At 33.3% G+C, this 13,792-nt stretch overlaps 1 protein-coding gene across 1 annotated transcript in view; it reads left to right on the top strand.

The window, feature by feature from the left end:
• CDH18 (cadherin 18) overlaps nt 1-13,792 on the top strand; it is a 482,604-nt gene that overhangs the window by 445,680 nt on the left and 23,132 nt on the right. Inside the window, 1 exon segment of the mRNA XM_047731353.1 lies at nt 6,926-7,043. Coding sequence (XP_047587309.1) covers nt 6,926-7,043 — 118 coding nt within the window.

The following is a 13,792-nucleotide window of genomic DNA, read 5'->3' as shown; positions in this document are numbered from 1 at the left end:
ATTCCCCCTGCTTGTGTTCCCTCTCTCGCTGTGTCTCTCTCTGTCATGTAAATAAATAAAATCTTTTTAAAAATTTACAAAAAAACCATAAAAATAAAGTCTGTCACAGGTGGATCTAGAGAGATAGAAAAGGTCTAGGTCCATTGGAGTCAGATGGTCCCTTTTACTGTCTTTGGCAAACCAGAATGACTATTCATCCAAAACTACTTTATTTATTTCAAAAAAATTTGGAGAGGGGAAAGGGCAGAGGGAGAGACAGACACACAGAAACAGAGAGAGAAAATGTTAAGCAAGCTCTACACCTACATAGAGCAGAACATGGGACTTGATCTCACAACCCTGAGATTGTGACCTGAGCCAAAGTCAAGAATCAGAGTCTGAACAGACTGAGCCACCCAGGCACCCCCATCGAAAACCACTTTAATTCATTTTAAAGTTTGTCTTAAATTATAGTACTGAGAAGCACTGCCCATGTATTTTTGTAGAAAGAACAACCAATGATGTGCTAAAGTAATCATTGTTTATGTTTTAATACCTTCTGAGGAGGTATTTGTGTAGATATAAATGGAAAACTGTTTTTTTCATATTCATTGCCCATAAGAGAATTAGAAAAAATATGGAAAAAGTGAATGAGAATTGTATCCAGAAGTAATACAGATTATGTATTGTATTGTATTATATTATGTTATGTTATATTATGTTATGTTATAGTATGTAACAGTTAATATATTATATATCTTATGCAATATATAAGATGATCACTTCAGAAGCTAAGCATTTTTCTGTACCACCATGTCAAAGCAGAAGGGAACTTTTCAGTACAGATATCTAATGATTTATTTTACCAAAGCCTATTTCAGTTGTGCCAGGGCCACAAAGCAAGTTTTAATAATTTGCACAGGATTGGTTGGCTTCATTATTTTCTGTATGACAATAAATAAATAAATAAATAAACAAACGAACAAATAAAGTGAGATACCAATTCAAAAGTATTGCTAGGGAAAAAAAATATTGCAAAAAAAAATCCATTGGCAATAAGGACACCTAAATTAGCTAAGAATCACTTAAGCAATAAAAATGAAAAATATTTAAATGGAATAATAGTGAAAATACATTGTATTGAAAAGGACAAAAAGGGAAATTTGTTTTCTATTCTTTTTATGATAAGACATAACTTTAATATTAGAATCTATCAAGGATATAATCCCTACAGAATCTTGGTTTCTTTGATCCATAGGTTATTCAGAGAATTCAAAATTAGATCATTTGAATGTGATACAAAGACTTAAAAATCCAAACTTAAGCTAATAATTGCATCAACCATTTTTAGATATTCTCTTTTTAGGTAATACATTTCTTTTTCTCTTTCTTTCTTTTTTTTTTTTAACTTCAAGGTAATTTCAAAATTTTTAGGATAGAGTGAGATGCTATATTGGGAACAATACATACTTGCTAGTCCTAGCCACCTTTGCAGGTAAAAGCACTGAAATTTGGGCAAATAACACTCCGTCCTTGTTCTTGGATTGATTTTTCTCCTGTGAATGTTCACATGTGTTTCTAAATCTAAAACACTGGTATTAGTTTTCTAGATTGCATCTCTCCATATTGGCCAGTGACCTTGACCTTTTCCATTGACCTCTTGATCCCAGGAAAGCTTATTCATGCATTCTCTCCAGGTCATCCTCTCCTGTCAGTGCCAACTTGCTAGCCTGGGTCCTTCTGTTTTACCCTCCGCACTGAAGACCTAAGCTTCATAGCATTTCTAAGAAATGATTTATGCGACATCGACAAATGCTTTCTTCATCTCTAAAATAAAGAAAATTGTCAGAATTTTAGGGAGCTTCCAAGCCTGAAATTTTGAGTATATGACTAGATGAGTCTCAAATTCCTTTAAATGTGGATTATTTTATTCTCCTCGGGCATGAGAAGCCATTCCATTTTGTAGAGAAGTCTAAATTTGTGACAAAAATATATCTTTATCTTCTGGCTCCCCTTAGCCATTTAGATAGTATTTTTCTTTCTTTTCTTCAGAGAACTGTTACTGTTTTCAGAAAACAATCACTAGACTTAACACCCTTAAAATCTAATGTATATAGATTTATTTATGTGATTATGGCTATTATCCTTTAAAAACTGTATTCATAGTTAGCATCATTGCTATCTTTAATATTGTATGATTTTAGATGTCACATTAAGATACTTGGGTTCTTTATATTGCTTAAGTATCTGTTTCTCTAAACATTTGTTTCACCAAAATGAATTAAAACTTTTTACTGAGGTAATGAAAAGCCATTTGAAAATATGTTTATTATACCTTTATTTAAACATACCATTGTCAATCTGTGTGGTCAATTTGTATGATTAACCTATTACAAGGGAAATGGTCTGAATCTTTCTATTCTTTAATTTTGCCGCCTTTGGTTCATTTAACCTTATGTTTGTATCATTTCTGGAGAAACTTTGTGTGTTTTGATACAGAGTAGGAATAGGGAACTCTATTTAAATAATGATTTGTTGAAATAGGTTTTCTGAAGCATATTTGAACAGCCCAGCTGTACAATGTCTCCTCTTTCTGTAACAATTGCTTTTAGAATTACAGGCATCTATATTATGGATGCTTTGTGTCTAAATATAACAGCATGTGGCCATGGAAGAGAATGGTGTCTTTTGTGAAGCAGAAGTTTAAACCACCTATAAGAGCAGAGTTCACCTTGAATCGGGTATCAATATACCTGAACTGCAACAATATATTTCTCTGACTTAATAAATTTTCCCATCCTGTAAAAATATATATAGAGATATCTCTCTCTCTCTCTCTCTCTCTCTCTCTCTATATATATATATACATATATATATGTATATATATATACATATATATTTTAACTACCCTGCATGAAAGAAATATTAAGAAGAAAACCATGCATACATGAAATTTGAAGTCAGTTCCCGAAGTAAAGTGAATTCATAATAAATGAGATGGGTCTACCCATAGAAATGGAAATATAAATGACGGGAATTCTTTCTATCTTACTGATACTGACTTTCCTCTGTGTGTGTGTGTGTGTGTGTTTCATTACAAAGTAAACTTAGGAAACATAACATTTATCATAGAAAATTATATTACCTAACACCAACCTACCTCCATCATGTCCACTTATTAACAATAAACTTTGTATGAAAAAAGTACCTTGATCAGTAGAGATTTTACACCAAGATTTTATAAAGATCAGGGATGCCTGAGTGGCTCAGTGGATTAAGCCACTGCCTTCAGCTCAGGTCATGATCTCAGGGTCCTGGGATCAAGCCCCACATAGGGCTTTCTGCTCAGTGCGGAGTCTGCTTCCCCCTCTCTCTCTGCCTGACTCTCTGCATACTTTCTCTCTGTCAAATAAATAAATCTTAAAAAAAAAAAGATTTTACAAAGATCAACTCATTGAACCAACAGAAATTAGTGTTATTATTAAATAAATGTATGATCCCACTTGAGATTATATTATAAAGCAAATTCATTGATTAATTTAAAGAAGATACACCCTGGTGGTGGGTATTATGGAGGGCATGTATTGCATGGAACACTGGGTATGGTGTATAAACAATGAATTTTGGAACACTGAAAAAAAATTAAATTACATTCAAGAAAATAAGATACAATGTGCTCCATAGAATATTCTTTTAATTTAAATGTTTAGTTGCTAGTGCAACTAGTGTGTGACACTGACTACTTTGATGTTTTCCCCCTTTAATAAAGCACTCAAGAAATAACAGACCATAGAAAACACATTTAAAGAGGGTGATACATTTATTTAATAAAAGAAATACAACATTGATTCTAATTAGTTTATGCTAAAAGTGAATCATTATTCATGGGCATTACCAAAAACTGCAGCTTGTAATTATTAATAAATACCAACTATCAATTTGGACTCCCTCCCCCCTTTAGTAGAATAAATTTATGACTGTGTTTCTCTCAGATCTTTCAAAATAATCAAACACTTTATGCACTAATTACATAATATGCACAAGATAGAAAAAAATCCAAGTTCAGTTAAAATGATGAGAGACAGAAAATAAATTGTTATGGATTGTACATCACCCACAAGTTACCACAAATTACACAAATGGAGGGCACATGTAGCACAGTGTAGATAAATCATAACTAACAAAAATGTAGAAAATATTGATGACAGATACATGGCACTTATCTAGATATCTGCCAGAAGCTTACATCTTTTAAAAATCACAGACATGTTCACTTCTGATGTGGTTTTCCTAATAAAAGTCTAAGGAAACAATAAATTGAAATCTATCTTCTCCTGAAAGGAAAGGTGATTAGTAAACAGAAAAATTAAATAGACCTTTCGCCGTCAAGAGGATAAGAGATCGAGTCCCGCATCGGGCTCTCTGCTCAGCAGGGAGCCTGCTTCCTCCTGTCTCTCTGCCTGCCTCTCTGCCTGCTTGTGATCTCTCTCTGTCAAATAAATAAATAAAATCTTAAAAAAAAAAAAAAAAAAGCCAAGCAACATTCTAGGTTTTTGGAAGTATTTTTCAGAAGCATTATAGAAGAATAAGTATGGACGTATGAGGCACATTCTGCAGGAATTCAAGACGAATGGTTCACTCATAAACAAAATGTAGCCATCAGCTCATTATTTGCTATGGAAACAAGAGTAAGAAGTTTTTGAGAAGACAAATTTGCCGTGACTGAGCTTCCTGGTAAATTCAGATTTGAAATTACTTGTACAAAAATGGAAAGTATATTTTACTAAAGATAACAATAAAATAGTAAAGCTACATTATGAATTATATCAGTGTTTAACAAGTAGAATAACTTGTTTGTAAAAATTTAAAATGGGAAGAAAATTGTTGTCCTAAAGAAGTCATAAGAGGAAATATAAAATAATTTAGTTGGTTTAAGTTAATTGTTCTTTGCCAATCTCTTCCAAAAACACATTCCAAAATAATAAGTGAATTTGCAAACATGTTAGTAGGTTATGAGGTATCATCGAGAAAATAGGATTGTGCATTGGAGAATGACAATGAGCAAGGATTAGGGGAGATAGGACATTCATTTTCAAAAAGAAAAACATGTATCTATTTCATTTAACCCCGAAGACAGTCTTGAAAACTTGGTATTTTTATTTCAGTTTAATATTAAGTACCTTAAACGTAGAAAACGTAAGTATGTTTCTCACATTACACGTACTCTGAACTCCATGGAGCTTTCCATGCACTCAAGAAAAATTGTCAAATTGCTTCTCATTATCCATCAATTTATTCTACTATCAAGTCAAAGCCAATAAGAAGGGGGAAAAAAGATTTTATCCAGAGAGCAACTGTAATTTAAACAAAAAAGAAAGCAATAAGGAGATATGTAGATTTTTCATCTTAAAATTAATAGTCTGAAGTGAAGTTAAGAAGAGAAGAATGATAGAGACTTCTTGGGATATGTGGGGGTTGGGGGAAGCTTTTACCTAAATTTCTTGCTGAGAATACATTCTGAGCAATAGAGAGCCTTATGCAGATATGGATAAAATAGATCACTTTCTATATAGCCTAAAGCACTTTCTTCACTTCCCCCTTCATGAAGACACATGCTTTTCTGTTCCTACTGTCACTGATGACTCCTTCTTAGTACTTTTACATTCATCTTCATCTCCCTGACCAACTAATGGACTCAATCCATGGAGGGAATTTAGCTTTTACCTGCTGTACGTATTGGTATACTATTTCACTTGGAAAAGATTGAAATGGGATGAAATTGAGCGAGATGTTTTTAGAAATCATAGCAATTTTTGAAATGAACACAGTATATTTCACATGCAGGAAACACTCTCTTTTTTAAGATTTTATTTATTTATTTGAGAGAGAGAGAACATGAGCAGAGGGGCGGGGTGCAGGGGAGGGGCAGAGAGAGAAGGAGAAGCAGGCTCCCTGCTCCATACAGGGCTTGATCCCAGGACCCTGGAATCATGACCTGAGCCGGAGGCAGACGCCTAACCGCCTGAACCATCCAGGCACCCCAGGAAACATTCTTTTTGCAGCTGCTTCTCCCTCTCTTTCTTTTAGTTTCTCTAAGGAAGGGCTAGAAAAAGGACACCTAAGCATTAGGATTTTTTTTTTTTTTTTTTTTTAGAGAGGAAAATCTTATCTTGCGTATTAGTTTGGATACTTCCTTGCTAAGAGTGTAATGGCTACCGCTATGGAATTTGCATTGTTTTTAAGCCACGTGGAAGAGCCATTTATATATTCTAAATTTCTCTGCTCCATGATGCGCATAGTCCGAATTTTAGAATTGCTTTCTCTCAGCACTGTATATGAGAAGTATTCCATAAAACTGTGAGTGGTCTGGTTTTGCTTCTGCTACCATTTTAACAGTTTTGAGGCACATCACAAACCTTTAGGATCTCACATTCCTTATCTTAACTATGTTAACATAGAGGGGCTAGGTCATGCTCTCAAAGGTCCCCTGAAATGGTAAAAATAATATGGCTCCACTGTTTTTGCATTTACTTACTGAGAACGACATACACTGCAAAGCTGTTCTACAGGAACACTAGGATATTTATATTTGTACAAACAATACTTCCTATTTCCTCAAACAGGTGTTCTTACGAAACCTTGCAGTTAATTGGCCCCAAGATACTGTAGGTGATAAAGGAAAAAAAAAAATTAAGTGTTGGTGCTATGCTAGAAAATAAAGCGTGGATGATTATAAATTGTTCCATAACCTGTTTCCTAAAATCTCATGCAAGTACAGGCCAGTTAGCTGGGACATTTATTACTTGAATTTTAAAAGACTGAGGGTGGATAAAGGGGTTTTTTAAAAATCCTTTTATGATGGCAATTAAAAATGCTATAATATAATTAAAATCAAAGGAATAAGTCAAATTAATTTTCCTATTTAGTCTTTGCTTTTTCTCTTCAGGTGATTCATACCATCAGTGCCACTGATAAAGACGATTTTGCAAATGGACCAAGGTTTAACTTTTTTCTTGATGAACGCCTATCTATAAACCCAAACTTCACTCTGAAGGACAATGAAGGTGAACGTGATTTACATATACTTTCTAACCTATGTGATATCTGTTTTGACTTCGTGTGGAATAGGCCTGAGCAGTTTTGCTTTATGCGTACATACCCATGAACAGCTTGCAAATCAGCATTCAAAGTCAGTTTGATGTTAATGTGTTATGATCTGTGAATAGCTTGTATTTAAAATTGAGCCATATGTACAAATAATTTTCATTGAGTTTATTCAGAAGCATCCCTTTAAACAAGAGATGTACATGTAATATGCTTTTGGGCAAATTTTAAGAGAAATCTTAGCTGACAAACATGTTTATGAGAGTTGCTTGCTATTGCTAGGAGGTAGAAAAATTTTAAATTAGGAAAAATGAAAAATACGTCCTAGGGACAGTTAGGAAAGGAAATGCAATGTTTGAACTCATCTTGCATTAGCAAGGCTATCAAGATGTGGTATACAAATTATATTTCCTCTTGTTATTATGAATATTTTTCAAAATGTGGGTAGAAAATATGCATAATTGCAGAATATTGTGGAAATTTTGAATTGCTTTTGTTTAAACTTCTGTATTGTGTGAAGGAAAAAAGAACACCATCATTTTGTAACTAGAGAAGATTCTCATGTTTTAGGTTCCCTGTTCGGTAGATTTCTCAAGGTTATGTAACTCCACCTTTCTATAAAGGAAGCATTAAATCAGTCAATATGTGCAGTGTTCTGATTTGTATCAACTTTCTTCTTCCCTAAAACTATCTTTGATCATGTTTATCTGAATATGTTATTATTTGGAATTTAACACTGGCCTCAAAATCCTGTGAGAGAAACAATGGCGGATACATTTAGGAGTAAATATTTAATGCCCTTTCTGTACCCTCAGGGAGACATATTATATATATAATATCACTAAATGTCAACTCACTAAAACATTATGTCCATTTTCCTTAGCTTCTTTAAATTATCATAACAAGGATACCAAATTGTACATGTGACCATAACATGGTTTACATGAAAATCCAAAGCTGCTTATTCTTTTCTCTCATTTTAACTTCCTTATGGTCAGCTCTGCCTATGGAAATACTATATTGAATATAGTATTTATGGTATTTAATACTATATGGAATATAATATAATATGAAATATATGGAAATATATATTTGTGCATGTTTTTATATGATAAATTGCAATAATTGATCACTATACATTTATATACATTTGGACATCCCATTCTATGATCCCAAATATATTTAATGTAATGAACTATGGGAAATATGTAAGAAAACTTATGCATATTTCCCATATTTCAGATAATTGTTTAATTTGGGGAGCATTCAACTTTCTGTCTTGGTCAGTTAAAATCATACCTCAATCCCTATATTTATATTTCAGTTGTTTCTTTTGCCATTTTTTTAAAGATTTTATTTATTTATTTGACAGACAGAGATCACAAGTAGGCAGAGAGAGAGGGAGAAGCAGGCTCCCCGCTGAGTAGAGAGCCTGATGCAGGGCTCGATCCCAGGACCCTGAGATCATGACCTAAGCTGAAGGCAGAGGCTTAACCCACTGAGCCACCCATGTTCACCCCTCCCCATCTTTTCCCATCCTGATAAAGTTTTTATTTTACATTTTAAGTAATTTTAATTTGATGATACAATCATGAAGATTTGACTTGGATTTAAAGGTATTTTATATTCAACTTATTTAACCTATGTAAGTATAATTCCAAAAGTATTTTTAAAAGAAACAAGAGAATTTTACTATTGTCGAGACCCACTTAGTGACTGAAAGTTCTTCATAAAAAATTTTATATCTGGGGTGCCTGCATGGCTCAGTTGGTTAAGCAGCTGCCTTCAGCTCAGTCATCGTCTCAGGGTCCTGGGATCAAGCCCCATGTCAGGCTCCCTGCTTGGCAGGAAGCCTATATCTCCCTCTCTTTCTGCCTGCTGCTCTGCCTACTTGTGCTCTCTATCTCTCTGTTAAATAAATAAGTAGATGAAGTCTTAAAAAAATTATATCTAGAATTTATGATCTTAATGCATGGGTATATTCAAAAGGGCTTAATTCAATGATTTGACATCACTAGTGGTGGGAAGTCATTTTAAGGAGGTCCCCTCAAACATATGCACAGTTTTTAAAAGTGTTTATTGTATTGATGTAAATTTTTTAACATTTATTTTAACCATATCAGTGAATGCTTAAGCCAGCTATACTATGTCAAGTATGTGAGGCCTCTAGACAATTGTGTAGGGATAAAGAAGTTTTAATCTATGTGTAAGACTATTTTTAAGAAAATATTGGGAATTGATAAAATTATAAATAACACAGGAAAACTTCTTTTGAATAAGTAACAACAATTTCTAGAAAAGATTCAAAAGCATAGCTGAAAACGTGCGCTTATGAAAGCAGACTTGATTATTCTAGATAAGCCAAGTCACCTAACTTTCCAATCTTCAGTTTTTACATTCACAAATTATGGTTTTTAAAATACCCACTTTAGGAGTGCCTGGTTGGGCTCAGTCAGTTAGGTGTATGACTCTTGGTTTCGGCTCAGGTCATGATCTCAGGGTTGTGAGATTGAACCCCGTGTGGGTCTCCATGCTGGGCGTGGAGTCTGCTTGAGATTCTCTCTCTCCAACTCCCTCTCCTTTTGCCCCTTTCCTCCAAAAATAAATAAATAAATAAATAAATAAATAAATAAATAAATAAATACATGCATACATAAATAAATAGGTAAAAAAATAAAATACTCACTTTGGAACATTGGGAGAATAATGATACCATATAAAAGATGGATTTTTCTCTAAACACAAGGCAGTTACAGATAATACTATATAAATACAAGATTAAAAAAGGAATAGCCATACCAAAATGAATATACTCATATAAGTATATGGACCCTTATGATAAACATAAACACCAAAGCCAAGCACAGAATTAAATCTATGCTAGCATATGAGAGTTTAAAACTATTAAGCCTCAAAGATAAAGAGAAAGAAATTTATACTATCAAAAGGAAATGCAAAATAATAAAAGCAATGATAGTTAGATTTTTAAAAATTTTTAAAGATTTCATTTATTTATTTTAAAGAGAGCCTGGGGTTGGGGGAGCCCAGAGGGAGAGGGAGAGTTTTAAGCAGGCTCTCTTCTGAGTGTGGAGCCTGGGAGGGGCTCATTCCACACCCAGAGATCAGGACCTGAGCCACAACCAAGAGTCATTTGTTTAATTGACTTGCCACGCAGGCACTCCAATAATTAGTAAACTAGATTCCTGGTTAAAAAATAAAATAGCATAAGTTGATAAAAATCACCTGGTTAAAATGCTGATGAAAAATAATTTGCTAATATCAGCCTTCTCTACAGTTAGTTAAAAATAGTAAGCTATTAGGAATGAAGGAGGACTCATTATTAAAGATGTTGTCCGATGTATAAAAATAAGTTTTTTACATTTAACTACTGACATTTTGGCAAATATTGTATTAGTCTTTGCCTTCAGGATCTCTGCAGAATATAACACATAAGAAAAGATCTTATAATTCATGTTTCGTTTCATATGTTAAAACTTGAAGAGTAAACCCTAAAAATGAACAGCATAAAAATCGGTATTTTCCAAAGCAAGAAACGTTTTTCAGAAAACTAAATAATGAAACTTATTTTATCAGTAGAACAGAAGACCAGAAAGGAAAAGAAAAGATGGAAAATAAAAGCATAGAAAACGATAGAAAAAAGTAGATATTAATTCAAATATAGTAGCCATTATCAAACTGAATATAATTTTTAATCAAAGCTATCTCACATTTAAACGTGTGTGTGTGTGTACTGCTTAGATGATATATACCAAATACAAAACGATATAGAAAGTTTGATATAAAATGTTAGAAATAGTTAGCTTATTGCTTCAAAAGAAGCAACTATTGTTAGGAAAACAAAACAAATCCAAAACTTGGTGTCTTAAAACAAGATCTTTATTTAGGTCACATTTCTAACAATGAGCAATTTCTGATAGGTTCATCTAAGCAATTCTTCTGGTTTCAGGATAACTTCAGTCACTACAACTAAGCAGTATTGTACAGAATGTTCTTGATTCAAAAAGAAAGAAAAAAATGGAGAACAATAATAAGTAGAAACAAATTACAAGATTAACCTTGATGATGAAATTGCCTATATGAAAATTTAAGAGAACCTACAAAAACATCTTAAGTAATAATGGGATACTTTGCCAATTTTTTGAAATACTAATAAATACCTCAAAATGCATAGATTTCCTATATTTAAAACATATGGATAAGTAATAAATCAGCTACAATTTAAAATGGCAAAAAAAAATGAAATAAATTAGCCTCAAATCCTTCTGAATCATTATAGAAAAAAATCCAATATATAATGTTCAAGTTTATCCTATGTAAAGAACAATGTTACTGAAAATATAAAATCATGCAAGAAATATATTTACCAATTAATGAATCAGAGTGCTCAGATGTTCATATTAATTTATAAATTAAATATAATTTTAATGACAAACTGAATTTAGTAATCTGTTAATAAAATGCAAATGGCAAACGATTAAAAAAAGCAAGAAAGTGTTGGAAAAAAAGATGAAGGAGATACATAGCTATCAGAAAGAAAAGAAAAAAGGGCATATCATAACAGAAATCAAGACATTATAAAGATGAATGTAGTGCGGGTAAACCCAGACAGCTGGATTTTCTTTTTCTTTTTCTTATTTATTTATTTATTTATTTATTTATTTATTTATTTATTTTTGGTAATGCAAGCGCATGACTTAGGCATCCATTGCGAAGGCATCCACTTCAAAGAGGCATCTACTTCAAAGGGACGTTCACTTCAAAGAGAGCTCGCTGGAATAAACATGTTGCCAGCCACAGGACTAGATGAAGATCCAGGCCTCTTCACCCTGCCTCCTGAGACTCTTTGTTTTAGACATCTTAACTGATTTTGATAACTGATCATTTGGGCCTTCCTCCCTCCCTCTCTCTCTCCCCTTGTTTTTTAAATTCCCCCTCTTATGTGTTAAATTCATGGATAGAGTGAGCCCCCCAAACCATAGGACCTATCCTTGACCCCCAAACAACAGAACTTCAAGCCCCCCACACACACACATCTTCTCTTTCTCTCTACCCTCCACCTCTCTGTGTGGACCCAAGTGTACCATGTAATCTTCGGGACATGTAAGTAATAAGTCTTTTTTCCAAAGTGTCCTGATGTTTATTGCTGAAGAGTGTCTTGCAATCATAAGAATCGTAAGTTCTGGTCCAGCCACAACATTGGTTATTGGTAGGCTGAGACCAGCACCAAACAATGAAGTACTCCTTAAATATAGTAGGAGTACAGAAATAGATAAAGAGAAGAGGAGAACAAATTGAGATAACTGAAATAAAATGAATAGATATCTAAATCTGTATATAGATATATGAAATTGATAGAAGACAAGGTAGCATTTTTAGCCATTGTGGAAAGGGCAATCCAAAAAGTACATAGAAATGGACCAACTGTTTCTATATCTAGAGAAACTAAAATTAGAATATCTCAAATACATGCACAAAAAATAAATTATACATATATTAAAGAACTACTTTTACAAGAAAAATTCTAAGAATTTTAGAGGAAAATGAACTGAACTCATTTCATATAACTGGGATAGGAAAGGATTTCGTATAAAAGACACAAATAGTATATTCATAAAACATTAACAAATGTGATAATGTTAAAATTATTATATTCCTGCATCAAACGATTTCTAAATAAAACTTAAAAACAGGTTCTAGCCTAGGGTAAGATAGCCATACTTACAAATGAGTAAGGATTAGTATCATGAATATATTTACAAAACAAAGTAAGCATTCCAAATAGGAAACAAAATAACAAAAGGATACAAATAATTAACAGAGGAAAAAGAACAAAAAAGTAAATAAACCTATGAACATATGAACATGTGTTCAAAACTATTAATGATCTTACACGTAAACAGAAGACAATAGCGTAAATGTTACATGCATCCCATTAGTCAAAAATAAAAACAAAATCTGGGAATGTCAATCATTCAACAACTAAGTAGTCATTGACAATGTGTCATAAGAGCCCTCACACCATCATGTTAAGATTGTACCTTACCTACATGATAAGCAATGAATCTTGACCCAGTTTCATGGATGCTGGCACAAGGCTCTGTACTCCTGGTTCAAAGAGAAATGCTTCATTTTTCATGGCACGGGAAGTAGTATGAACTTCACATTTTCTCTGATTCCTCTAACCCCAAAGTCTCGGAGAATGACATGGCATAGCCCAGGTGCGTGGTATGCATGCAGTGGGTCTGCTTAACAACAGAGGAACCTTCAATTAGGGAGTTGAAATATTATGTAAGAGGCTGCAAGGAAATTAGGTTTGCCTTGGCCCTAGAGGTTGTCCTCGTATTTATATAATGGGGTGATAAATAAGCCTGCTTCTGTTCTGGAAGGAGGCACTCCTGCTATCTTCCAACGCTGTCTTCTACGTTCTGAATGAGTCTGTCCTAGATACTCTGACATGAGTAATGAAGTCCTTTGTGCCTGACCCAGGAGCCATGTGTCTTCGGGCAGCATCCATAAATCTGTAACAGGCTAACCTGTTAGCACCTGAGTCTGGTAAAATCTCAATCCCTCTTAACACATCATCGAACTAATTCCTACTAAAAACTGTTGTAAAAAAACAAAACAAAACACTTATTTATTTATTTATTATAACTTACTCATATATGTATGCTAAGCTTAGTCCAGAGAC

Source organism: Lutra lutra, chromosome 5 (assembly GCF_902655055.1).
Source record: "Lutra lutra chromosome 5, mLutLut1.2, whole genome shotgun sequence".
Lineage (NCBI taxonomy): Eukaryota > Metazoa > Chordata > Mammalia > Carnivora > Mustelidae > Lutra > Lutra lutra.
The sequence above is the reverse complement of the archived record's forward strand: the minus strand, read 5'-3'. Positions and strand labels throughout refer to the sequence as shown.